This window comes from Danio rerio, chromosome 13 (genome assembly GCF_052040795.2).
Source record: "Danio rerio strain M-AB ecotype USA chromosome 13, GRCz13ab, whole genome shotgun sequence".
Classification (NCBI taxonomy): domain Eukaryota; kingdom Metazoa; phylum Chordata; class Actinopteri; order Cypriniformes; family Danionidae; genus Danio; species Danio rerio.
The window spans coordinates 49,285,001-49,311,209 of record NC_141033.1 but is presented as its reverse complement, the minus strand read 5'-3'; the positions used below and the strand labels follow the sequence as shown (position 1 = coordinate 49,311,209).

The window sequence follows — 26,209 nt, the reverse complement described above, 5'->3', positions numbered from 1 at the left end:
AGGGAACACTAGGTTGCTGTTGGAAGTGGTGTTAGTGAGGCCAGCAGGGGGCGCTCAACCGGTGGTCTGTGTGAGTCCTAATGCCCCAGTAAAAGTGAAGGGGACACTACACTGTCAGTGGGCGCCGTCTTTCGGATGAGATGTTAAACCGAGGTCTTGACTCTCTGTGGTCATTAAAAATCCCATGGCACTTCTCGTGAAAGAGCAGGGGTGTAACTCCGATGTCCTGGCCAAAGTCCCACTATCGGCCCTTACGATCACGGCCTCCCAATCATCCCCTTCCACCGAATTGGCTCTATCACTGTCTCTCCACTCCACCAATAGCTGGTGTGTGGTGAGCGCACTGGCGCCGTTGTCCTGTGGCTGCCGTCGCATCATCCAAGTGGATGCTGCACACTGGTGGTGGTGTGGAGAGACCCCCCCTCATGATTGTGAAGCGCTTTGGGTGTATTGCCATACACAATAAATGCGCTATATAAATACACATTACATTACATTACATTACAAGTAAAAACTGCGTTTTCGTTTTAAAAGCTTAAGTTTTGCTACGGTTACGCCATCCGTCCACACTACGCCGGAGTTTTCGAGCGCTGAAAACGGAGCGTTTTGGAAACGCTGAAGAGGCCATTTTGATTCTTAAACGCTGCTGTCTCAGCCACGTTTACACTAATGCGTTTTCGTTTTAAAACGCGTAAGTTTTGCTACGGTTTTGCATCTGTCCACACTACGGCGAGCGCCGAAAACGAAACCTATCCTCTACTTTGCTGAATGTCAGTTTTGATAAACAATAATACCCATTATAAAAGTATAACGCACAATAAGTTTATACATTATAGAAAATAAAGGCAAGCGATCAGTCAATATACAGAATGTAGGCTACGTGGTTCCATTAATTATTAACTTATCTTTGCTCTCAGCCAAAACATGTTACCTGTGAACAGGTAATCGATTAAAAAGACCAAAGTCGTGGAATATGTCGTTAGATATACACAACAAGATTAATTAAATATCACGTTTAGCAAATATAGTGAGATTAGATCCAGCGGGAGATGCTTGATGAGCAGTCCGACCAGCACAGCTCTCATCTGGGTAGAAATGCTGCAGCGCATGCCAGAGTGTGTGGTCACGTGATGTGTGTTTTGGTGTAGATGGAGAGCTGTTCAGAAAAGCTGGGCGAAACGCGAGTGTGGACACAGATCGTTCGGTTATTGGTTTATAAAGGCCTGGATTACAAGAAGATGGCCAGGTGATGCTGTGTAAATGCAGACAATTGAATATGAGTCACTTTTAAAAGATGATATAAGCAAAATTGCATACAGTCACAAAATTGGAATTGACCATCATGATCTGCAGTGTAAATACAACCTTAAAGACTTGGAATACTAATTAACAAGGTTAATTAGGTTAACTAGGCAAGTAAGGGTAATTTGTAGACAATCGATAAAAAAAAATATTGCTTAAGGGGGCTAATACTATTGACCTTAAAATGCTTTTCAAAAAAATGTAAAACTGCTTTTATTCTAGCTGAAATAAATCACATAAGACTTTCTCCACAAGGTAATATGATAAAAATATTACAGGAAATACTGTGAAAAAATCCGTGCTCTATTAAACATAATTTGAGAAATATATAAATAAAAAATAAAACGGTAACACTTTATAATAACTACACACTATAAATCATTTATTAAGCATTAGCAAATAATTAATTCATCATCTGTTAAGCATTAACTCTACATTAATAAGCATTAGTAAGCAGTTTATAACTGCAGCTACAAGTGCTCTATTCTTAACTCATAAGCATCTGTATAATGTGTTAAATAATTGTATTTTCATACTTTGTTAATGATTTATTTTTCATTACTAAATTAAGTATCACATTATTTACAAACTATTTGTATTGAGGGTTTTAGGATGATTCAGAATGAGTAAGTAAATGATTAATAAACTATTGAAATCCACATTTATATATCTTATAATTCAGGCATATATTAATAGTTAACTAATATGTTAATAAATGCTTTATTAACTCAACTTCATGCAGTTTTGTGACCTAATCTAAAGTGAGGACTATTCATGCTTTATAAATCCCTTATAAATGACAAATAAAGGCTCAGAATCAAACGAACAAAACATCTTTGCAATCTTTTCTAAAAAGTACAATTTTGATAAAGTTTAAACATTGCTGAATAACAGGAGTGTCAAAATACAACATCCAACTAGATAAAACAACAACAACAACAACAACAATATAGTAATTTAACAATATAATAAGATGCAATGTTTAAACTCTACAGTGATTTTATTTTAGATTAGGTTGCAAAGATTTATTTTTATTTGAAATGAATGAATAGGACATTATTAAGGACGAATAAATGAATAGGAATAAATAATGTCATTCTTTTTGTTTAGAATTTAACTGAGCCCTTATTTGTCATTTATAAGGGATTTATAAAGCATAAATAGTCCTCACTTTAGATTGGGTCACAAAACTAGATGAAGTTAAGTTAATAAAGCATTTATTAACATACATAGTAACCATTAATATATGCCTGAATAATAAGATATATAAATGTTGATTTCAATAGTTTATTAATCATTTATTAACTCATTCTGAATGATCTTAAAAACCTCAACTACTCTTAGATACAAATGGTTTGTAAATAATGTGATACTTCATTTAGTAATGAAAAATAAATCATTAACAAAATATGAAAATACGATTATTAAACACATTTTAAATATGTTTGTAAGTCAAGAATAGAGCATTTGTAGCTGCAGTTATAAACTGCTTACTAACGTTTATTAATGTAGAGTTAATGCTTAAAGGGCCATGAAACCCCCCCGTTTCAGCAGGGTGTTTTCACACCTCTACTTTGGAAAAAGTCAGAAAAGTGGGCGTGTCCAGCTTTGTTTAGGGGGGAGTGTCGGAGGAAGAACAGAGGCTTGGTGTGGGAGTGTCTATTTGGGCGCGCTGAATTTCAGAGTCAAAACACACAACCACAGCGGACAATGTGACTGTGTTTACATGGACATCTGTAGTCGAATTATTTGCCAAATTATTAAATGGTGGACTTTAACTGCAGTTTGGCTCTTTCATTCAGGGAATTCATTCATGTCCCTCCCGACAAACGTGATATTTGATTCGAGGAACTGCTCTAAGCGTGTATTTTTCATGCAATGTTTGATACCGCACGGCGAATGAGAGAAAAAAAAACTCTGCATTTCCCGGAAATGCACACGGCAGGTAGTGTCAGAAAGCCGCGTGTGTTATTCCGGTCACAAAATCCAACACGAGGTTATAGTTTAGTTGTAACTGTTAGTGCTAACTTGTTTACACTCGGTGCAATAGTTTGTTTGATACGAATAAAATACGAACTGAATAAACAAAGAGCACTAGTCGCTCACTTACCAAATCTGTAGAGACAGGACAATCACCAGTAACTAGAGCCGTGTCTTTATTTAGAGGAGACTACAAGCGAATCCGGATCTCAGCGTTTGCAGATGAGAACAGCTCTCAGGTAAACAATGTTCCTCCTTAGACACGTAAGTTATTGTTGTCGAGCGTCGCGTACACTGTTAATCCACACGTGACGCCAGCTGCGCTCTCACAGAGAGAAAATGAAAACAAAACTTAACTGCAGCAAACTATAGAAGCAACACTTCACGCTTGTTTTGCCAACACAACGTGTCGTCTCTGTCGTCTAAACACTGTGATGGTAATGAATATTAATGAAGTTGCACAATAGAGCGCGCTGATTGGTTTGAGCCAAGCTTTACTCATGCATTAATGCATCACACTGTAAGACGTAATAAGACACACTCTGGCACAGACGCCCAGTCTGCACGCTGGAATACAACGCTATTATCTCATGACCGTGACGCAGCTTCAAAAATTCATTTCAAACCGGAAGTACGACTTTGCTTGAAATAACGCAAAAACAACCAATTTACACTTTTTAGTGAAATATAGGTGTCCTAATAGTGTTTTTAGCAGTGTGGGACACATATACGACTGTCAACAGCTCAAAAAATGTGTTTTGGTGTTTCATGACCCTTTAAGAGATGATGAATTCACTAGATGCCAATGCTTAATAAATGATTTATAGTGTGTAGTTATTATAAAGTGTTACCAAAAAAACATTCACAGGAGCGTTGATAATTGTGACTTCAACTGTATGTCGTTCATCCCTAAATAATAAATAACCCACATTCATGATGTCTGTTCGTTTATCGCGCTGACACAGTGTGGTAATAGAGGCGAGGTGTTTTATGTGTTTACATTGAGGCCCTGCTCCCCCCATCAGGAGCGCTGACATGACGGGGCCAGAGTTCACAGGTCGGGTCAGACGATTTAGTCTCGGCAGTGAAAGAGAGAAGCGCTAGATGACGGGGGAAGGGGATTGGCTGAGGGGAGGTGTGAAGGTCACAGGGCTGGAAAATGAGAGTTTAGATCTGATGTCAGGGTGAAAATAGCCAGAGCGGCCCAGCTGCCAGCGCAGTGTGTTTGCCTTGCCATTAACTCGCTCGCCGTTTATTTTCAGAGCCTTGGATTCAGCCACTTTGTCTGGGCTGACAGGGCCTCCAGTTTTTATAACGTATTGCACACTTTGATATATGGAGCATGAAACAAAGAGCTAACTAAATGTGTGGACTGTTGTTTTTTTTCTTCTATAGTAGTGAAATCAGAAGTGGGATTTTGTGCTTTGTATGACTGTATAAACCTTTTTTCCCCGAGTTTTTAGCCCAGTTAGTTTACAAAAGTTTTTATTTTCTTTTTTATTTTCTTGTATAGTAGTGAAATCAGACGTGGATATATGCTTTGTGCAATTGTAGAAAACCCTTTTTTATAGAATTTTTTTCATCGAGTTTTTAACCCTCCTAGTTACAAAATTACTTTTTATTTCTGTTCTTTTTGTGTGTAGTAATGGTGAAATCAGACGTGGGATTCTGTGCTTTGGACGATTGTATAAACCTTTTTTATTGTTTTTTTCTTTCGAGTTTTTAGCCCATCTAGATTACAAATGTATTCTTTTTCTTCTTGTGTATAAGTACTGAAATCCGACATGGGATCCTATGCTTTGTGAGGTTGTATAAACCCTTTTTTATTGTTTTTATTTTTTATTTTTTGGCAAATCAGCGCTGTTTAAAAATGCGCTCAACAGCGCTCAAATGTTAGCGAGAAATGGACGCTTTTAAAATTTTTGTATCGATTGGTACCGTATTCCAGTATTGTGACATCCCTACCAAGTTTACAAAAGTTTGCATCTTTAAAATTTGATTAATAATTTGATGTTTTTTTTAAATTATTGTACATGACACTTTTCTGCATAGTTATTCTTGTACAATGAATGTTTATTAAGAAACTGATATCATTGCATGTTATATATTGTATATATTGTTTAGGTTTTGCCATGATATGTGCTGCTTATATTATTTGAAAAATCCTGAAAAATGTCATGATTACCACAAAAATATTATAACCGTGGGCTTTTTAGCCCACCTAGTTTACAACAGTTTTTATTTTATTTTCTTGTATAGTACTTTTTTTTTAGCCCCCTAGCTTTTTCTTCTTGTATATAAGTACTGAAATCAGACATGGGATCCTATGCTTTGTAAGGTTGTATAAAACCATTTTTTATAAATCTTTTTTTGTTGAATTTTTAGCCTAGTTTACAAAAATAATAATAATTCTTTTCTTGTGTAGAAGTAGTGAAATCAGACATGGGATTCTGTGCTTTGTACGGTCGTATAAACTTTTTTTATTGTTTTATTTTTTGGCAAATCAGCGCTGTTTAAAAATGCGCTTAAATGTTAGTGAGAAATGGACGTTTTTTAAAAATTCAGTATTGATTGGTACGGAATTCCAGTATCCTGACAACTCTACCAAGTTTACAAAAGTTTGCATCATTAAAATTTGATTAATAATTTGATGTTTTTTTCTAAAATATTAAACATGACACTTTTCTGCATAGTTATTCTTGTACAATGAATGTTTATTAAGAAACCAACATGATTGCACGTTAAATATTGTATGTTTAGTATAGGTTGAAATGCGCTGCTTATATTATTTGAAAAATCCTAAAAAAAGTCATGGTTTCCACAAAAATATTATAACCGTATATTGTTCAAAATTGCTAAACTGAAGACTGGAGTAATGGAAGCTGAAAATTCAGCGTTGTATCACTGGAATTATTTGCACATTTTATATATATATATATATATATATATATATATATATATATATATATATATATATATATATACACACACAATATACAACAATTTAAAAAACATAACTGACACTGAAAAAAAATTCACTTGATTTAGTCAACTTTATTCAGGTAAACAATTTATCTGGGCTTAAATTAAACACACAAATTAAATTTTGAAATGTTCAACTTAATCAGTTTGTTCAAATTCATCTCATATAAATTGTTTGCAACCTCTTGCCTTAAGAAAACGATTAAATCCAATAATTAATTTTTTTCAGTGTAATGATATTTCAGAATATCTTTTTCCCATGTATTTTTGACCAAAGAAAAGAATAAAGCATCTCCGAATGATTTCAAATTCTCCCCAATCCTACACTTTTACTGTAAAAAGTAATAACTACATCTAAATTATAAAAAGTGAGGCAAGTGGCTGCATTGAACGTTTTAGGTTGGTTTTAACTATATGTAACCTGTACTTAATTAAATTAGGTTTTAAGAACTTTATAAAATTAAAATATAGTTAACACTTTACACTAAGGTTCATTAGTTAATGCATTTGATAACATGAATTATCATGAATAACACTTGTACAGGATTTATTAATCATAATTGAACCTTTACTAATGCATTATTAACATTCAAGTCCATGCTTGTTAACATTAGCTAATGCACCATGAGTTAACATGAACTAACAATGAACTACTGTATTTTCATTATCTAACGTTAACTAGCATGAATAAATACTGTAGTAAATGTATTGTTCATTGTTTGTTCATGTTAGTAAATGCATTAATTAACATTAGCTAATAAACCCTTATGGTAAAGTGTGACCAAATAATCATATGTCAATAAAGTGAATTAAATTGCCTTCTGGCTGTAACCTCAGAAAATAAACCTTCAGCTAGCACTATATACAGTGATTAACTGTGATTAACTCGATTTTCCTGTCAATAACAATCATAAGTTTACTTGAAGAAGAACAAGATGGGAAGATGGACTGAAGGCCATAACATTTATTCTGTGTCAACTGACTACAAAATAGGCTATTATTGTGGCCATATAAAGGTGAAGTCAGAATTATTAGCCCCCTTTGAATTTTTTCTTCTTTTTTAAATATTTCCCAAATTATGTTTAACAGAGCAAGGAAATTTTCACAATATGTCTGATAATATTTTTTCTTCCGGAGAAAGTCTTTTTTGTTTTATTTCGGCTAGAATACAAGCAGTTTAAAATTTTGTTTTTAGCAATTTAAAATCAAAATTATTAGCCCCTTTAGCCTATACATTGTTTCGATAGTCTACAAAACAAACCATCATCCTACAATAAAATTTTTGTTTACTAAAGTTTTTCATGAAAAATTAAAATTAATTTTGTATTATAGCTTGTTTGAAAAATTGTATATCAAGAGCAGCAGCATTTAAGTTTTCTCACCACCAAATTCCTGTCAGATTGTAAACTCTTGCGGTTGTTGTCATGTAGTTCAAAACGTAGCACAAATGTATGTATAATTTCCATGCGTGCTTTATTTTTGGTCGTGTGTCTAGTAATGCCTAGTTCAGACTGCGTGATTTTAGCCCCGATTTTGGCTCGCTGACAGGTTTTGAGAAATCGCAGACAAATGCCTGAAATCACAGGCAAATCGCTGCTCGTGCACGTGAGTGACAATCACACAGTATGAACTATCAAAGACGCGATCTGAGAGAATCGCCGATGAGTCGCCGATGCCTGCGAGATATTAGGCGTGCTAAATATCTGGAGCTGTCGGCGATTCAAATCATGCCGTGTGAACTGAGTTTTGACTGAAAATAACATCAGCGATCGCCTACAGCCAATGAGAGAGCGGCATTCACTGTTGTTTGCGTGTGTGTATACCTGCTGCAGGCCAGCGGGAGGCTGGGGGAGAAGTTAAAAGCGCTCTTTTTCGGTTTATTTGGACCCACGAAATGGAGGAAAAACTAATGGAGGTTTGACAGGACTCACCAGGAGCAACCGTGTCTGTTTGACGTTTCATACAGAAAGAAATTAGCTTATTATCAACGTTGAGGAGAAATGGCTAATTCCCTTTAAACCCAGGTGAGCAAACATGTACATGTTCTACCCCATTAAAGGCTTCTTTCTCATTATTTAGTTAATAACAAAAGATATACTACATGTTTTTGGCTGTGAGACATAGTTTGGACGAAGTTGTCAGCGATTCTTCCTATAGTAAAGTCATGCAATGTGAAAGTCCCTGTCGCCGATCCATCTTGCAGTGTAAACAAAGCAGCGACGAAACGCTAGCCCAGATAGTCATGCAGTGTGAAAACATCTGTGACACGACTAGTTTGAAAATCATGCAGTCTGAACTCGGCATAAGCCGGATCAGCCATGTCTGGAGCGAGAAGCACTTAGGGAAGGTGAGTGTTAAGGCTGTAAGACCGCAGCACTTAAGCCACCCGCTAATAAACGCCAGGAGAGATAGAGAGATAAAACTGTGCCTGTAAACCGCTGCCCTGCCGAAACGTGATCTTGTAAAAATATTTTCCCATCATTAAGCTGTCATCCACCAAGCCCTGATACACAGCCAGGCCAGAAATGTGTGTGTGTCTGTGGGGGCATTAGTTAGCAGCCGGGACACGGTATTTATTTAAATTCTGTCCCTTGGTAGTGTGTGGAGTGAGGCGAAACGACTCGCCCAAACTTTGTGTGTTTGAACTGCAGGTTTGAGTAAATATCTGAATTTTGAATGCGGTCGGACGCTCTCCTGAGGGGCCGGTGTGTGGTACTGTGAATGCATGCCATAGTTTAGTATGTAAGACGAGGGAGGGGTGTTTTATTTACACACGTCTGTCGGAGAGCGCCCATTTATAAAGCTCAGTTCGAGCGCTGTTAGTGTGAGCGCATGTTTACACGTGTCATTCAGCGACGTCTGCCCTGATGTCAGCTCCAGCAGGGCGGTCTTGCCATCTGTGCAGCGTTTGTGAGCGCCAGAGAAAGTGGAGATTGAGACTTGAGGGTCAGTTTGAGGAAAAGTACAAGGGTTTCCTTTGTGTAGACACGCACTGCCTGTTTAACTGACCTCTATAGGGCAGCACCGGGTATCAGTGCAGGTCAGCCCCTGCTTGCTTAAATCGCAAAAGCACTGAAAGAAAAAGAAGAGAGCGGTAATGCAGTCTTGTTTAGACATAAATTAGTATCGTCCTGATTTCCTCAACCAAATGCCTGTACAAATCTCAAACTGGCTTTTGGGGTCATTGCAAAGAATACAGTCTGTGATGAAAAACTATGTGAATCTTACATTAAGAGCTGTATTGAAATGTGTAGCCTAACGCAATCACTAGAAGTAAAGAGATAAATGTAGGGATGAAACTATTGTCAAATGCTTAACTGAACATTTAAAGGTGCAGTAGGTGATTGTCTCCAGAAACATTTGTTGTTGTGCTGGTTGAAAGTCTCTTCACAGTCCTATAGTAATGATTACAGTAAATGATCTAAATGTGTATTTTTATATTCTGTGTAAGGCATAAAACTAAAAAATGTTCATCCAATTAAATAGAGTCGGACTGACATCTCCCTTAATTCCGATAGGCAGGTCAGACTGTCTGTCAGCAAATGTAGATTCCGACTTCTGCGCATGTGTTCATGCAGATCCGCCATTAGCGCGTGCCCGTCTGCATTATAAACGCATGTGCGCGAGCGAGCTGCGGGCCGCTCGCAGATGCCGAGTCGGAGCCGGAGGCGCCGAAGGACAGCCGAGCTCGGGCCGATTATTGTAAAGCCAGGCGCGGGTATAATTTGCCCTTAAAGAGGCCGTGCGGTCACGAGACGGACCGGGAGAAATCAAATGCTGCATTGAAACTTTTAAAAAACCTGAATCAGTATTGGAGTTACTTTAGCACACTGGAGGAAGGACGACACCATGGCTGAAGTATTACTGTTAGACAGGTCATGTTCTGTTTTAAAACTATTTTAGTCAGGCTAAGCTTATGTTAGATTGTGTTTTGTTATGAATGACTTCTATGAACAGACGTGTTGTTCAGTCTCTGAAATCTCCCAGTGAAAGATTGATGTGATTATTTTCAGTTTCATAAGATTTTGTTTATTTGTAAAAGAGCAGTATGCTACACTTTTTGTGTTGCCAGGCAACCACTGTTTCAATGGTCTTGACGCTGGAGTGGTGACATCGGGTGTTTTTTTTTTTCTGCACAGAGTTGAATTTTTTCAACTGCACATACACAGAGCATTCCATCAAAAACACAAGGTGCAACAGGAGGTCCCGGGCGTGTAAACAATCTACAAAAACCTCACTGCCAACACATTTTTTAATTTTTTTTTAAAGGCGCACACACAAAAAATGCATTCTGTGTGACCGTGGTCTAATAGTAAAATTACTATACTACAAACACAAGCCTGATCAGGGTGACCCCTACCAAATGTTGCTGTACTTTCTTAAAGTGAAATTGAAGTGCGCCGCTTAGTGGAAACAAAGGCACAAATAAAAGAGAAAAAAAAAACTCTTAAATAGTCCTGTAGTGAGAATGTTATACTTTAAAATATTTCTACTTAAACACTTCAAGCTAGCTAAATATGTAAAGTATGAAACATACAAAGGAGCAATGAATTCCTAATGTTACTACAACATCATTGAATAAGTATAGCTTAAGGGCCTACTCACACTATGCCATCCGTACCGTGCCCAGGCCCGTTTCCCGGATCGTTTGAGAAGTGTGAGTGCGCTGAATCGCGCTCAAGCACGGTTCACTTGGCCGGCCCTGGCCCGGTTGGAAGAGGTGTGCCTGAGCGCGGTACACTTGGGCTTTGGCGCGGTACGCTTGAGTGTGAGCGCAAAACGCGCCAAAGCCCGAAACCGATAGCGAGACGTGAATTTTAAGGGACTGTTTGATATGGATTAATAATCATTCTTACTGTTCAGTGAACGCTAACTGCCGTAGTTTATTAAAGACGCAAACTCCTCACAGCACGCTAGCTGCGCACCTTCAGCAGACCTCCTCACTCCTGCAGCACGAGAGCTTAATGATTGTTTATGAGCGCCAAAAGTGGCGGATCTGTTCGGCGAAATATCTGACTGCGTGTCCCCGCATCCCTAAGGACTGTTTGGCGAAATATTTGACGGCATATCAAACGACTGAAACGATATAACTAGAGAAATCTCCACTGTGCTACTGAGTGAGAGCGTATGGCAAGCCGTTTTAGCATTTAAACCTTGTTCTGACTATCCATAAATATATTTAGAGATATCTCTAATTATATTTTGACTAGTCATAATTATAATTCGACTAGTCAGAATGACAATTAGAGATATCTGCAATTACAATTGTACTAGTACGAAATCAGATTGGAGATATCTGCAAATATATTATGACTAGTCATATTCCTCCATTGACTTCCATTGAAAAATATTTGCAGATATCTCTAACTGAGTTTTGACTTGTCAAAAATCCAATTCAAGATATCTACAACTGTAATTCAACTATTAGTAAATTAATTAGAGATATCTTCAAATATATTTGTAAATATCTCTAAATATGATGAATTAAAGACATCTCCAAATGTATGACTAGTAAAAACTCAGAGATATCTCTAATTACAATTGTGACGAGTCAAAACTCATTTAGAGATATCTGCAAATATTTTTCAATGGAAGTCAATGGAGGAATATGACTAGTCATAATATATTTGCAGATATCTCCAATCTGATTTCGTACTAGTACAATTGTAATTGCAGATATCTCTAATTGTTATTCTGACTAGTCGAATTATAATTATGACAAGTCAAAATATAATTAGAGATATCTCTAATATATTTATGGAGTCAGAACAAAGATTTAAATTCTAAAAAGGCTTGCCATAGAGAGCGCTTCTGAACAGCGCAGCAGCGATGACGTAAGCGTGCCGAGGCCCGATATGGTGTGAGCGCGGGCCGTCGGGGCAGACGGGAGGGGGGACAAGCGTGCTTTGGCCCGGTTCGAGGCAACTGTACCTAGTGTGAGTACGGCCTAATTTCCCTGATATCTAAAAGTTACATGCTTGCAGTTGCATTTGTGTTTGCATGCTTTCTTACTGTTTTTCTGTCCACTGGACTCGACACCTGATCTCAGTTCCACCTTTTTAGCACTGTGAGACTATTTCAGTCATACTTGTCAAGTGTGTGTGCAACCTACAATTTCAACAATAGGCGAAACATGGCAACTGTGTTTGCTCTTTGTGTATGTCTTAAAGCCAGGATAAGATACCAGTGGGTGAAAGCAAGTGTGCTCTTGTGTCTGTCAATGCACAGACCTGTCCTTGTTCCCGTGTGTGTTTGCCGTCATGTCAGAAGGGATCGGCCAGGCATTGTTTAGGACCGTATGGAGCAGGAGGGACTGTGGACACCATGGTAAATGTTTAGACAGGTTGCAGTTGGAATTCATGACTGCAGTGCACACAGTTTTTTCGTTTTACTATGTGTACCTCTATTACTGTTGCTCAGCTGGAATGCAAAAGTGTTTGAACAAACCCACAACCCAGGCACTTTTGCATGGTCTAACACCACTCGCAGTTTCATCAGAATATCTAGTTTCTCTCATTGTGTCTTTTCAGCCTGTAGGTGCCTATGAATGCTTCTAAAAAATGAAACGGACCTCTACAGAGGAAATAGACCCCAGATGTGCATGAAATCATAGTGAATGGTGAAAAGCTGACATCCCGCCCTCATTTAGACCCCCTCAGCTCACAGTGGGAGAGTTTGGGTTCCCTTTCTGACCCACAGTGCACTTTAGAAGCCAGTATCTGGAGTAAAACACATGTTGTGAGTGACAAATCCCATAGATTTAAACTAAAGATATGGAGTTAAAAAAAGAAAAGATTTCTTTGATGCTTAAAATTATTGACCACATTAAATTAGGGCTGCAAAATATATCGTTTTAGTATTAATATTACAATGTGAACATTCGCAGTACATCGCGAGAATACGTAATATTGAGTCTGGATTATAATTAATCATTTCACAAGTGTTTTTTGAGGGTTTTAAAAGCATTCAGGCCTAAGAAACTGTAGCGTTAGTAACTTTCCAAATTAAGAAACTATTAATTTTATTGAATTGTTTATAACAGTGGTTCTCAAACTGTGGTACATGTACCACTAGTGGTACGCCGGCTTCCTTCTAATGGTACGTGGAGGAATGAATTATGTCATGTACATGCTACAAACATCTCAAAATTTAGCAAAAATTATGTATATAATCTGCCATAAATGACATAGTCTATATTTCTGAGGTAATCTGCCACGTTTTTTTAACTGTGCAGAGTTGTAGCTGCTTTACTGGGCCTACTACGCTACTGTATTTCAATACTGCTCATTTTGGTGGTACTTGGAGAGACTATTTTTTTCTGAGGTGGTACTTGATGAAAAAAGTTTGAGAACTACTGGTTTATAAAATAAAGTCTACGCAGCATTATTTTTCATTGGATTATTCAATTGCTGTATACCTGAATACAGTTTGACTCCTTGGAAAACAATAAAACGCTGTTACGAATATGCACTCCACAACAGAATCATCCCAGGTAATCTAAAATTATAAATTCTTTCCAAATTGAGATATTGAAGTCGTCTAGTGAAATTGTATTCCTATTGCAATATATATTGCAGAATAAAAAAATATTGCAATGTTAGGTTTTGTGCAGCCCTACACAAAATAATTGGCAAGGCTGTCTGTATTAAAGTTTTGTAAAAAGTTGTGCAAGTTTTGCAACCATTTGTTCAATAGTCTTGGTGCTGGAGCGCATGACAGCAGGTGTTTTTTTTTTTTTTTCTTAGATGCTTCAAAATTTTGACCACATAGAATAAGTGGCAAAGCTGTCCATTTGAATGTTTTGTAAAAAGTTTTTCATGTTTTGCAACCACTGTTTTTAATGGTCTTTGTGCTGGAGCGCATGACATCGGGTGTTTTTTTTTTCATAGATGCTCCAAAATTTTGACCACACAAAATAGTTGGCAAGGCTGTCTGTCTTAATGTTTTGTAAAAAGTTTTTAAAGCTTTGCAACCACTGTTTTTAATGGTCTTTGTGCTGAAGTGCATGATGTTGTGTGTTTTTTTTTTTGTTAGATGCTCCAAAGTTTTGACCACACAAAATAATTAGCAAGGCTGTCTTTTTTAAAGTTCTGTAAAGTTTTTTAAACGTTTGCAACCACTCTTTTTAAGGGTCTTTGTGCTGGAGCGCATGACATCGGGTGTTTTTTTTTTCTTAGATGCTCCAAAATTTTGACCACACAAAATAGTTGCCAATGCTGTCTGTTTTAATGTTTTGTAAAAAGTTTTTAAAGTTTTGCAACCACTGTTTTTAATGGTCTTTGTGCTGAAGTGCATAATGTTGTGTGTGTGTTTTTTTTTGTTAGATGCTCCAAAGTTTTGACCACACAAAATAATTATCAAGGCTGTCTTTTTTAAAGTTCTGTAAAGTTTTTTAAACGTTTGCAACCACTCTTTTTAAGGGTCTTTGTGCTGGAGCGCATGACATCGGGTGTTTTTTTTTTCTTAGATGCTCCAAAATTTTGACCACACAAAATAATTAGCAAGGCTGTCTTTTTTAAAGTTCTGTAAAAAGTTTTTAAACATTTGCAACCACTGTTTTTAAGGGTCTTTGTGCTGAAGTGCATGATGTTGTGTGTGTTTTTTTTTTTTAGATGCTCCAAATTTTTGACCACACAAAATAGTTGTCAAGGCTGTCTGTTTTAAAGTTTTGTAAAAGGTTTTTAAACGTTTGCAACCGCTGTTTTTAATGGTCTTTGTGCTAGAGTGCATGATGTCGCGTGTTTTTTTTTTTGTTAGATGCTCCAAAATTTTGATCACACAAAATAATTGGCAAGGCTGTCTGTCTTAATGTTTTGTAAAAAGTTTTTAAACGTTTGCAACCACTGGTTCAATGTTCTTGGTGCTGGAGTGCATGACGTCAGGTGTTTTTTTCTCCCTCGATCCGCTAACATTTTGACCACACAAAATAACTGGCTATCTGTTTTAAATGGTTGTGAGTCGTAAAATAGCAATCAAGTCCAATTAATTAATGGATCCTCAGATTTGGGTTTGACTTGATTTCAAATATCGAGATCTTTACATTTATTTTAGTACAGAATGTTCTCTCTGTTTAAAAAGACAATAAAATGGATGAACTTTCTTTTAGGGACTGAAACGCTTTTGCTGTACTTTCAGTAGGTGATGGTTGACATTCAGGTAAAGAGTGTTCATGTAGACGTCTTTTACTCCCTACAGCAAAAGTTCAGGTGTTGTCTTTTACTGAAATTCCTAGCCAGCAGTGAAGTCGAGATTTATGCCCCTGATTAATTGCTTTTCTAATAAATCTCAGGTATGGACCCCGCAGCGCACCCCAGCCAGGGGGCTTGAGGTTTTGAAAGTTAACAAAAATGACTGTACCTCCCCTTCATGAGATGTGAAACTAACATTATATTACATTTAATGTTTTCACTATATCTTTTGAGCATTTAGAAACTAGAATAACCGTAGAATAGCCAGATATAAACCAATATAGAGTAATATACCAATAATTGTAATGGAAAAGAGTAAAACAAGATATGCTAACACTTTAAGTTTAAGTAACAATTCACTCCTTTTTCTACTGGCTTATTATCTGCCTATTATTAAGACGTTAACTTTTTATTAGCACTTAAAAAGGATGAGCTTATTTGACATCCTTAATCCTATTCAATATCTAAACCTAACTACTCACTTACTAACTATTGGTGAGCAGCTTATTAGTAGTTTATTGAGCTAAAAATCTTAGTTGATGGTTTATTAATATCGTGAATTGTACATTAAAAAAAAGTGTGACAAGATATTTATAAATGTGCGCTGACAAATATTAATACACTTCTCATTTGGTGAAATGTGTTAACATTTGAATAGTAATGGTACGCATTTAGCAAATACACATTCAATATATTTATATAGTGGACTGCCAACTATATGTGATAAATTGTACATTTGAAATCAGAATTATTAGCCCCCTTTGAATTTTTTTTTCTTTTTTAAATATTTCCCAAATGATTTTCACAAAATGAATTTTCACAGTATGTCTGATAATATTTTTTCTTCTGAAGAAAGTCTTATTTGTTTTATTTCAGCTAAAATAAAAGCAGTTTTTAATTTTTTAAAAACCATTTTAAGGTCAAAATTATTAGCCCCATTAAGCTATATTTTTATATGATAGTCTACAGAACAAACAATCGTTATACAATCATTTGCCTAATTACCCTAACCTGCCTAGCTAATCTGATAAACCTAGTTAAGCCTTTAAATGTCACTTTAAGCTGTATAGAAGTGTCTTTAAAAATATTGAGTCAAATATTATTTACTGTCATCATGACAAAGATAAAATAAATCAGTTATTAGAAAAGAGTTAAAAAAAGACGGCTCTCCATTAAACAGAAATTGGGGAAAAAATAAACAGGGGGGCTAATAATTCTGACTTCAACTGTAAATGATTTTCATTTACAACAATAATGCCTAAGATTCACCATTACTGGTTTCTTCATTCCACCAACGACAACACTCAAATCTCACATTTCTGGCTCATTTTGAGTTTTATGAGGTGATATGTTTTGATTAGTTCATTTCCAGTTCAGAGTTTGTGGATTTTTAACTCTTACCAGATCTTTTGACCTTTACATTGGGTTTGCTGCATTAAAATTCAAGTCAAATCAAAGAATTAAATAGAAATGCATAAAATGTTGACCACAAAACCAATCATGAGGGTTTTTTTAATTGAGGTTTATACATCTGTTGAAATCTGAATATGTAAGCTTTTAATTTACAAGTACAATGATGATATTGACCAGATTGGAATCTGTTGGTTAAAAAAAAAAAAAAAAAAACCTAAATACTGGGAAAATTGTCCTTAAAGTTGTCTAAATGAAGTGTTTAGCAATGCATATCACTAATCAAAAATTGAATGTGGATATAAATACAGTCAGAAATGTGCAAAATATTTAAATGTAAGATTTTTCTTGACTTAAATTGACATTCAGATATTTTTGGCATAATAAAGAGTACTTTTGACTATGGGCAAGAATATACCAATGCAATACAAGACCAGGTTTTGTGGTCCAGGGCTGCTTAATAACTAAAATAAAATACAATAGTGCATTTAGAAAATAATAATAGATTTTTTAAATACAGGAAAACACAATCCTGAAGATATATTCACATTTAAAGCTAATTTTTATCAACGCAGAGAATGCTAAAATATTATAGGAGTCACTGTTATATATTGTATATCCCTAAATTAAACAAAACATACCTCCACTTCCATATTTCTTCCTCAGATTGGATGCTTTTCATCTAATCCAGTTCTCCGTGACGTTGCATCTATCATTGCCACTTCCATGTGTATGTATTTGGAGCTTTCTGATTTGATCTCTGATTTATTATTGTGTGTTTTCCCCAAACGGCCATTCACGAGACATGACGAAAGGCGCTTCTCAAACACGCTGCTTGTTTTCTTTTCTTTATCCTCTGTATTCTTCACTATGGAAATGTCAATGAGCCTTAGCGAGTGCGGGCCGTCTGTCAACATTGCCTTCATTGTCGTGTGAAAACAGGTTGGCAGGAGGACTTGAAGACGGATGGCCTTGTGTTCATCGTGCCATTCTTTTAAACAAACACGGGGGAGTGAGAAACGCAGACAGAAATATATGGATTAAACTGGTTTCAATTTGTCCTCTCAGCTGTCGTAGCTCACTTTGTTTTCCCCCTCGCTCTGTGCTTATGATTAGAGCTCAAACCCTCAGACTCTCAACCACATCCTGCCTCAGCGCAAGACAAAAGTGGCTGTGGATCAGCTGGAAAAAAGCAGGACAGAGCATGTAGTTTCTTGCTGTTTAACTTGAGTTTTTTTCCCCTTTACCTGGCCTTCAGCCTGTGCTATCACATCCTCTTCTGATAGCACTATGCTGAGCTAGCGGAACTGACAGATTTATGGATGCAAAAGGAAAAAGAAAAGCTCTACGTTGTTAGTTTTTGCTCGTTTGGCTTTTTAAGTTGTTTTCAGTCCTCGGTATCCCATGATACCCTGCTATCATTTTAGATACAGGCGTCAGCTAGATCAATTTACCAGGAGATAGCAAAAATGCATTTACAATAGATTGGGAAGCCCAATGTCCTGTTAGTGGTTAATAAAACATCATGTGTTGTTCCTTAGATGCGGAGAGAATACTTTAATGATGATAAGCCAAAGGTTTATTTTCTGTTCGCTGTACATGTTAACTAACACTTACAGTAAGTATCTGTGTAAATGCAACAATATTTTGGCATACCACTGCAGTACAGTCACGCCACTAGTGGATATTTCACCACCACAAGGACCAAAAACATACAGCAAACATGGTGAAAAAAGGGTTAGCAGACAAAAAGGTTAATGCTTTGGAGTGGCCCAACCAGAGTCCTGACTTAAATCCAATTGAGAATCTGTAAGGGAGCTAAAGATCAGGGAGATGGCAAGAGACCTTCCAACCTGACAGAGTTGGAGGTCATCACTGAAGAGGATTGGGCAAAAATACCAGTGAAGGCATGCAAAAAGCCGATCAGCAATTATAGCAAGAGATTGATTGCTGGAATCGCCAACAAAGGCTTTTCTCTTCATTTATTCAGAAGGGTATGAATAATTTCGCACATGCCACATTTTGTTTAAATTTAAATAGAAGATGAGAATTTTTTTTTCCCCACAATGATGCCTCTTGTACATTATCATATTATCTTTTGGGGGGTTTTGGTCCAAAAATTATTATGAATAATAGTAAATAAATAATAATAAATAAATAAAAGTAGCTTTAAGTCAGGATTTGCCATGGGGTATGGATAATTTTAGATGCATATCTTTGTCATTTATTTCTCCAGGTGTTAATTGGCCTCTATTTGTTAATTTGCAGTGACTTTGTAAGTAAGTTAGTCATATAAAAACGTAATCTGTGTTTGTTGAACTCTGCATAAATCTCTGGGACATTTTTTTCTTTATTAGAAGAGTGCAAATTGCATTTAATTTACAACATGTACTGTTATTAAAGCATTTGTGATTTTGATAGACATTAACCCCTTATTGGGCAATTGACATTGATTACAATATAATTTTTATTTCTATATTTTGAAGTCATTGAAGTATAAAAATTGAAAGACCAGCAGCACTTTTCAGCCTTGATAAAGGCTTAACTTTGATATTAGCATTAATATTGCTAAAAAACCTTATCACAGGAACATTTTTCAAATACATTCAAATTCAAAATGACTATTGAATTATGATGTTTGAAAATACCACAGTTTTATTTTTTTAATTAAATGTGTCCCTAGTGAAAATTGCTGAAAATTACTTTGTATGTTTGGTATTAAGATTTTACGCTTTAAAAAACAATGCAATGCAATGTTAAACTGCATCCTAATCATCACAAATACTGCAGAAGACCTATTGGAAACTTCATGGACCCAAGATTGTCACAGAAATCAGTCAATTTTGGTGAAGGAAAAATCATGGTTTGGGGTTATTCAGTATGGGGGCACGCGAGAGATCTGCAGAGTGGATGGCAACATCAACAGCCTGAGGTATCAAGACATTAGTGCTGCCCATTACATTACAAACCACAGGAGAGGGACAATTCTTCAGCAGGATAGTGCTGCTTCTCATACTTCAGCCTCCACATCAAAGCTCCTGAAAGCAAAGAAGGTCAAGGTGCTCCACGATTGGCCAGCCCAGTCACCAAACATGAACATTATTGAGCATGTCTGGAGTAAGATGAAGGAGGAGGCATTGAAGATGAATCCAAAGAATCTTGATGAACTCTGGGAGTCCTGCAGGAACACTTTCTTTGCCATTCCAGATGACTTAATATATAAGTAAATTAATATATTCTATACTGTACATAATTTCTGTTAAGTGACAAGACTTTTGTCTAAACAAAGTCAGACCTTACTGTCCTAATTAAATAATTAAAAATGATCATATTTTATTTTAGTAAAATAAGCGTAATCTAGAGGTCTTTGCCTTTCACACAAGCCACTTCTGATGCCAAAAGATCAACTAGAAGTCAAGTTATTATTTTTGTTTCCTAAAACTTAGATAGTCGACAAGTCTTTTGTCTGGTTGTGTACATTAAATTAAAGCCCTTCGCAATCAGTCAGTTGTCTGATTTTAAAAGCAAAGAGTGGTCACTGGAGCAGACCCTTGCCTCTTTGAGAGTAATTTGGGCACAGCCTATAAGGAGAGAAGGCCTTTGGTTTCTAAGTGAGCTCAGCCTCGGGACGTATGGCCAACAGAGCCGTCAGGGAAGTGGAACAGACACACAGATAATGAGCAGCCAGACTCCATCTCTCTGCCTCTGCCTCATCTTCACTCTCTGACAATCTTTATCCAAGTGTCTTCTGCATGAACCGCTCTCTGACTCCCCCGAGATCACAGGCGTCTGTGAGTATGTGCTAACTACAGTGTTTCCTGCACTGCTTTAGTACAGTAAAAGAACTATTTTTTTTCCAGAGATGTTGAGCTTGCCGTCTGAATTATGATGAGGTATCATGTGTATCGTAAAACAAAGCCAGGACACGCAGTTCGATCGCATATTACACGTTTCTATTGTTTTCACTGAGTGCTCTTGAAAACAGTGAAACCCGATTCATGACTCTCGTGAAGCGATTCTTTAAACGAATCGCTCAAAAAGATTTTTTTTTAAGAGATTAAGCGAGTGGCACAGGCCTTTTGTCCAATGCACTGATATCATTAATAGGGATGCAATGATTTCCAGTGTTGGGCAAGCTACTTGAAAAATGTAGTGAGCTAAGCTATTAGCTACTCTACTTAAACTGAAGTATAACTACACTAAAAGCTACCCCCAAGTCAATCATATCTTTGTGATCAATAAAACTGTCAATGAAACATGAGGCATAATAGTTCAGTTATTTACTGAATAATATGCTGTATTAAACAGAAACAAATTATAGTAAATAACAGCAAAAACAAAAATCCAATAAAATAATAAGCATTATAGTATATATAGAAAGTAGTATTTATAAAAAAAGTATATATATAAAAAGTATAGCATATATAAATATAAAATAGCTTCGCTACTGAAATGCTATTTGATTTAGAAAGTAGTGACGCTACCGCCACGCTACTGAGAAATGTAGTTTAGCTAGTAGCGTCACTACTTGTAGCGGCGCTACTGCCCAACACTGCTAATTTCACTATTAACCGCGCTTTAATTCCCTACGATTAATTAGTCGTAAAGGCTTCTCAACGCCACGTTTCTGTTGCACGGAACAAAACTGCTGCAACTAAACAAAGTTATGTGTGCTGGTTTGAAGTTCCGAGCTTATACTGAGGCTACGAGCGCACGTTGGATTAACTGTAGCCGCAGGCCGTTCACATACTGTGTCTTTTCCGGACGCAAGTTCATTATTTATATTATTATATTATTATACCAATGGAGATGTGCGCATATTGGGAGTGGTGTGCGCACTGCTCACAAGCAGACCTCCAGGCGCACACAGTAGAAATGATCTTACGTCCTAGCGGTGAGTTTCAGTGCAATGCAAACAAAAGATATGTTAGATGAATTATTTCAAATTATAAAAATGATTATGCATGTCTGAACGCAGATAATAACAACAGTTCATTTAAATTCTTAGCTAATATATAGCTTAAAGTAACATTAGACTGTACAAATTTTTATTAATTCTTATTTCTATTTATTTATTCAATGTTCTCATTTATTTTTATTGTGAAATTATCACTCATGTTTAAATCAAAAACTTTTTTGTTTATTTTTAAGTCCAAAGAGAGAAATGGACTTGTTTCTTTTTATTAATATTTTGTGCTGTATTTGGTTACCGAGCAGCAACAAACAACACTTTAAAATATAAGCAGTTTTTATTTTTATTTTTTTCTAAAAGCGCTCAGGGGTAGCTCAAATATTTGGTCGGTGCTCTTTGGCTTAGGGACTCTTCAAAACAACAACAAAAAGCATTCCAAGGCCAACGTGGGTGTCTTAAGAAGCACAAATACAGCATATGGACTCTTATATGCTGTTGTGTCATCACTCATATTGCAAGTCATATCTCTTCAGCCCTTCTTTTGAGATGATTTTCATGAACTGCCCACCATAACAAACTAATTGAATTGCCCTGCCCTATATATTAGTCTACAAATAATCAACTTAAAGGGGTGAATGAAAAGGTGTTTCATTTTATTTTTATTTTTCTATTTTATTTTATTTTATTTTATTTTATTTTTTTACTAGGTATAAAATGGACTTAAAATGTCTAAAATTTGACTTGGTTTAATTTAATTTAATTTAACTTTATTTTATTTTATTTAATTTTATTTTATTTTATTTTATTTTATTTAATATTTTATTTAATTACTAGGTATAAAATGGACTTAAAATGTCTAAAATTTGACTTGGTTTAATTTAATTTAACTTTTATTTTATTTTATTTTATTTTATTTTATTTTATTTTTATTTTATTTTATAAAACATTTTTTATTTAATTACTAGTTAATTACTAGGGCCCTGCCCTATATATTAGTCTACAAATAATCAACTTAAAGGGGTGAATGAAAAGGTGTGAGTGAACCGGAGTGCACTGGAATGTATGTATATTTATCATGACTTTTAATGATTCTTTTAGAAAGATTCACTAAGAGATTTTGGGCATAAGCAATGTTATTGGTTTGCTAAGTTTTAAGATAAAAATGTGGGATAAAATGGTATTCTAACATTCATTATCTCCTATCAATATCCATATTTCAGTATCCATATATTAGTGTGCAAATATAGTTAACTTATTTTGATTTCAGACACAGCCCTGCTGCATGAAGCTCCAAAACAAATCTAGGAAGCTTTATATGTTCCATAACAGGGGTAGTTTAAGCAATCATTTGGACAAATTGTGTATTTGCATAGTGTTTGGCAGCTTTTGCCACCCAGCAGGAAATAAGCATTCAGTGTTGCTGTTGTCTTGAACTGCTGTGTGAGCTCCTCAAGTTGTTTCTATGATTGTCAAAAGTGTCCGAGAATCAGTTCCTCTACAGTATTCCCAGAATAGGTTTGTTTCTCAATGGCTCCTGACCTGTTGGAACAGGCAGCGAGTCCCTCATTGATGGCAGTAAGCGTGTCCAGAGGGCAGTTACTGATTTATTGTCAGCCCCTTACTGCACACTTCTTCATCCCACCCTTTTTTTCTCCCCTTTGAATGGGCTGTATTAGTAGTTCTTTTTGAATTGTTTTCCATTTTGCTGAATTTGTTTTTACACGTTAATCAGATTGATGACCTGAATTCATGTGTTTTTAAGTTTTTAGAACAACAACTTGTATGACTCTAGTCATATAAAAACCTCAAATTCAGTATTTAATTATTATTTGATTGATTGATTGATTTATCAGGCATCCGCCAGCTATTCTGCCATATGTTTTACAAAGCGGATGATCAATTTATTTTATTTTAAATAACATTTTTATTTTATTCGTAATGGTTATAAAACAAACGCAAAATGTCTCAAATTTGACTTGGTTTAATTAAAGATTAAATTTAATTACATTTTATAAAATGTTATAAAACAGAATTGAAATGTCTAAAATTTGACTTGGTCAACTTATTTTATTTTATTTAATTTCATTTTGTTTTAATTTTTTTGTTTTTATAAAATGAACTCTAAATGTCTAAAATTTAATTTAATTTGATTTAGGCTAATTTAACTTAATTAAGATAAGATAATTAAGATAATTACATTTCATGAAATTTTCTTTTATTAAAAATTTTATTTAATTCATACTAGTTATAAAATGTACTTGAAATATCTAAAATTTGACTTGTTTAATTTAATTTAATTTAATTTAATTTCATTTCATTTCATTTAACATTTTATGCAATTACTAGGTATAAAATGGACTTAAAATGTCTAAAATTTGACTTGGTTTAATTTAATTTAATTTAATTTAATTTAATTTAATTTAATTTAATTTAATTTAATTTAATTTAATTTAATTTAATTTAATATTTTATTTTATTTTATTTTATTTTATATTTTTTTATTTAATTACTAGGTTTAAAATTGACTTAAAATGTCTAAAATTTGACTTGGTTTAATTTTATTTTATTTTATTTAATATTTTATTTAATTACTAGGTATAAAATTGACTTAAAATGTCTAAAATTTGACTTGGTTTAATTTAATTTAATTTAATAATTTTATTTTATTTTATTTTATTTTATTATTATTTTTTTATTTATTTTTATTTTATTTTATTTTATTTTATTTTATTTATTTTTATTTTATTTTATTTTATTTTATTTTATTTTATTTTATTTTATTTTATTTTATTTTATTTTATTTTATTTTATAAAACATTTTTTATTTAATTACTAGTTATAAAATGGACTTGAAATGTTTAAAAGTTGACATGATCAAAACCAAATGTATTTTAGTTAATTCATAAAGTGAATTCATCATTTCATCTAATGGTGTAAGTTGCATCTTGGCAGAATCTCTTTACATGCTCTTGCGTGTAAAGATTCCTTTCCAGAGCATGAAGGCAAGCAGCTCATTTAATGCCTGTGGAGTGTGACACTGACACTGAGCATATCCAAAGATCTGGAGCACATCCTTCACACATTATACACATTTGTAGCGTTTTATTCCATTCCCCCAGTAGTCCATTGTAACTGTAGTCAAGGTTTATGCACTATATCAGTTGTGATTTTAGTTTTGCCAGCACCATTATCCATAGTTCCCTTGACCCCTACAACACTTTTGCTACTGTGCTTTTCTACCTACAGTAAAAGAGCTAATTGTCTAACCTCCATGTTATTTTAAAGATGATAATGTGTGTTTACCCATTTATGTAGTGTTATATTGTGCTTTTTTTGTGCTTGCTTTATTCTCCAGGGTTTCTACAGGCACTTTAAAAATAAAATAATAAATCTAAAATCTAAAATGTAGGCAACATTATTGGTTATAAATAGACTTGAAAGATCTAAAAATGTACTTGGTCAAAACCCATTTCATTTTATTTGATTTAGATTATTTTAGTTTAAATATATTTGTTTATTTCATATTACCATATATGAATTTTAATTCGTAATGGTTTTAAAACCAGTTTATTTTCTTTCAATCATTTTATATTCTTTTAATCATTTTCTAATCTTTTGTTTTATTCTTGTTTATTTAAAGCACTTTTAATTACCATTGTGTATGAAATGCTATATAAATAAACTCGCCTTGCCTTAATTTAATTTAATTTAATTTAATTACATTTTATTTTATTTTTATTTTATTACATTTTTATTTTTATTACAGTTTATTTTATTTTGATTTAATTACATTTTATTTTTATTTAATTACATTTTTATTTTAATACAGTTTATTTTATTTTAATTCAATTACATTTTATTTTATTTATTTCATTTTGTTTAGTTTTATTTAGTTTTATTTATTTTATTCTTCTTTGCCAAATATGAACTTTAACTCATAAGAGTTATACAACCTATTTATTTTGTTTTATTTAGTTTAGTTTTATTTAGTTTAGTTTTCTTTAATTTTAATATATTTGTTTGTTTTATTTTGCCATATATGAAATTTAATTCATAATGCTTATAAAACCTCTTTATTTTCTTAAACAAATCATTTAATTTAATTATTTTGATTTATTTTGTTTTATTTTTATTGTATTACATTTTATTTTATTTTAAGTTTATTGCATTTCATTTAATTTTTATTGTTTTACATTTTATTTTATTTAAAATTTATTACATTTTATTTTATTTTTAATTTTTAATTTTAATTTTATTCAGTTTTATGTTTTTATTTGATTTTGTGATATATGAAATTTTATTTATAATGGTTATTTAATGGACTTTAAATGTTTAAAAATTTACTTGGTCAATACCTGTTCAATTTAATTTAATTTAGTTTTATTTAGTTTAGTTTTTTTATTTTTATTTATTTTTTTTATTTTGCCATGCATTA

At 34.3% G+C, this 26,209-nt stretch overlaps 2 protein-coding genes and 2 long non-coding RNA genes across 6 annotated transcripts in view; 2 read left to right on the top strand and 2 right to left on the bottom strand.

Moving 5' to 3' along the window:
- The window catches only part of slc29a1a (solute carrier family 29 member 1a), a 378,565-nt gene extending 375,485 nt beyond the window's left edge, over positions 1-3,080 (top strand). For both annotated transcript variants that reach the window (XM_087278164.1, XM_087278163.1), the window contains exon 12: positions 2,815-3,080. In XM_087278164.1, the coding sequence (XP_087134290.1) occupies positions 2,815-2,827 (13 nt within the window). In that variant the 3' untranslated portion in view covers positions 2,828-3,080. The remainder of the gene's footprint in view (positions 1-2,814) is intronic.
- The window catches only part of LOC141377074 (uncharacterized), a 60,822-nt gene extending 42,780 nt beyond the window's left edge, over positions 1-18,042 (bottom strand). Inside the window, exon 1 of one of the 2 annotated variants that reach the window (XR_015506488.1) lies at positions 17,504-18,042. This is a non-coding gene — a long non-coding RNA (uncharacterized LOC141377074). The remainder of the gene's footprint in view (positions 1-17,503) is intronic. The other variant, XR_015506489.1, reaches the window with a different exon arrangement.
- ate1 (arginyltransferase 1) overlaps positions 1-26,209 on the top strand; it is a gene marked incomplete at its 3' end in the record, with an annotated part of 211,311 nt that overhangs the window by 147,198 nt on the left and 37,904 nt on the right.
- LOC147841200 (uncharacterized) lies at positions 7,327-17,015 on the bottom strand. The gene is made up of 3 exons (XR_015506494.1): positions 14,675-17,015; positions 12,209-14,527; positions 7,327-10,852 (listed from the first exon to the last, which is right to left on the bottom strand). It is a non-coding gene; the product is annotated as an uncharacterized LOC147841200 (long non-coding RNA).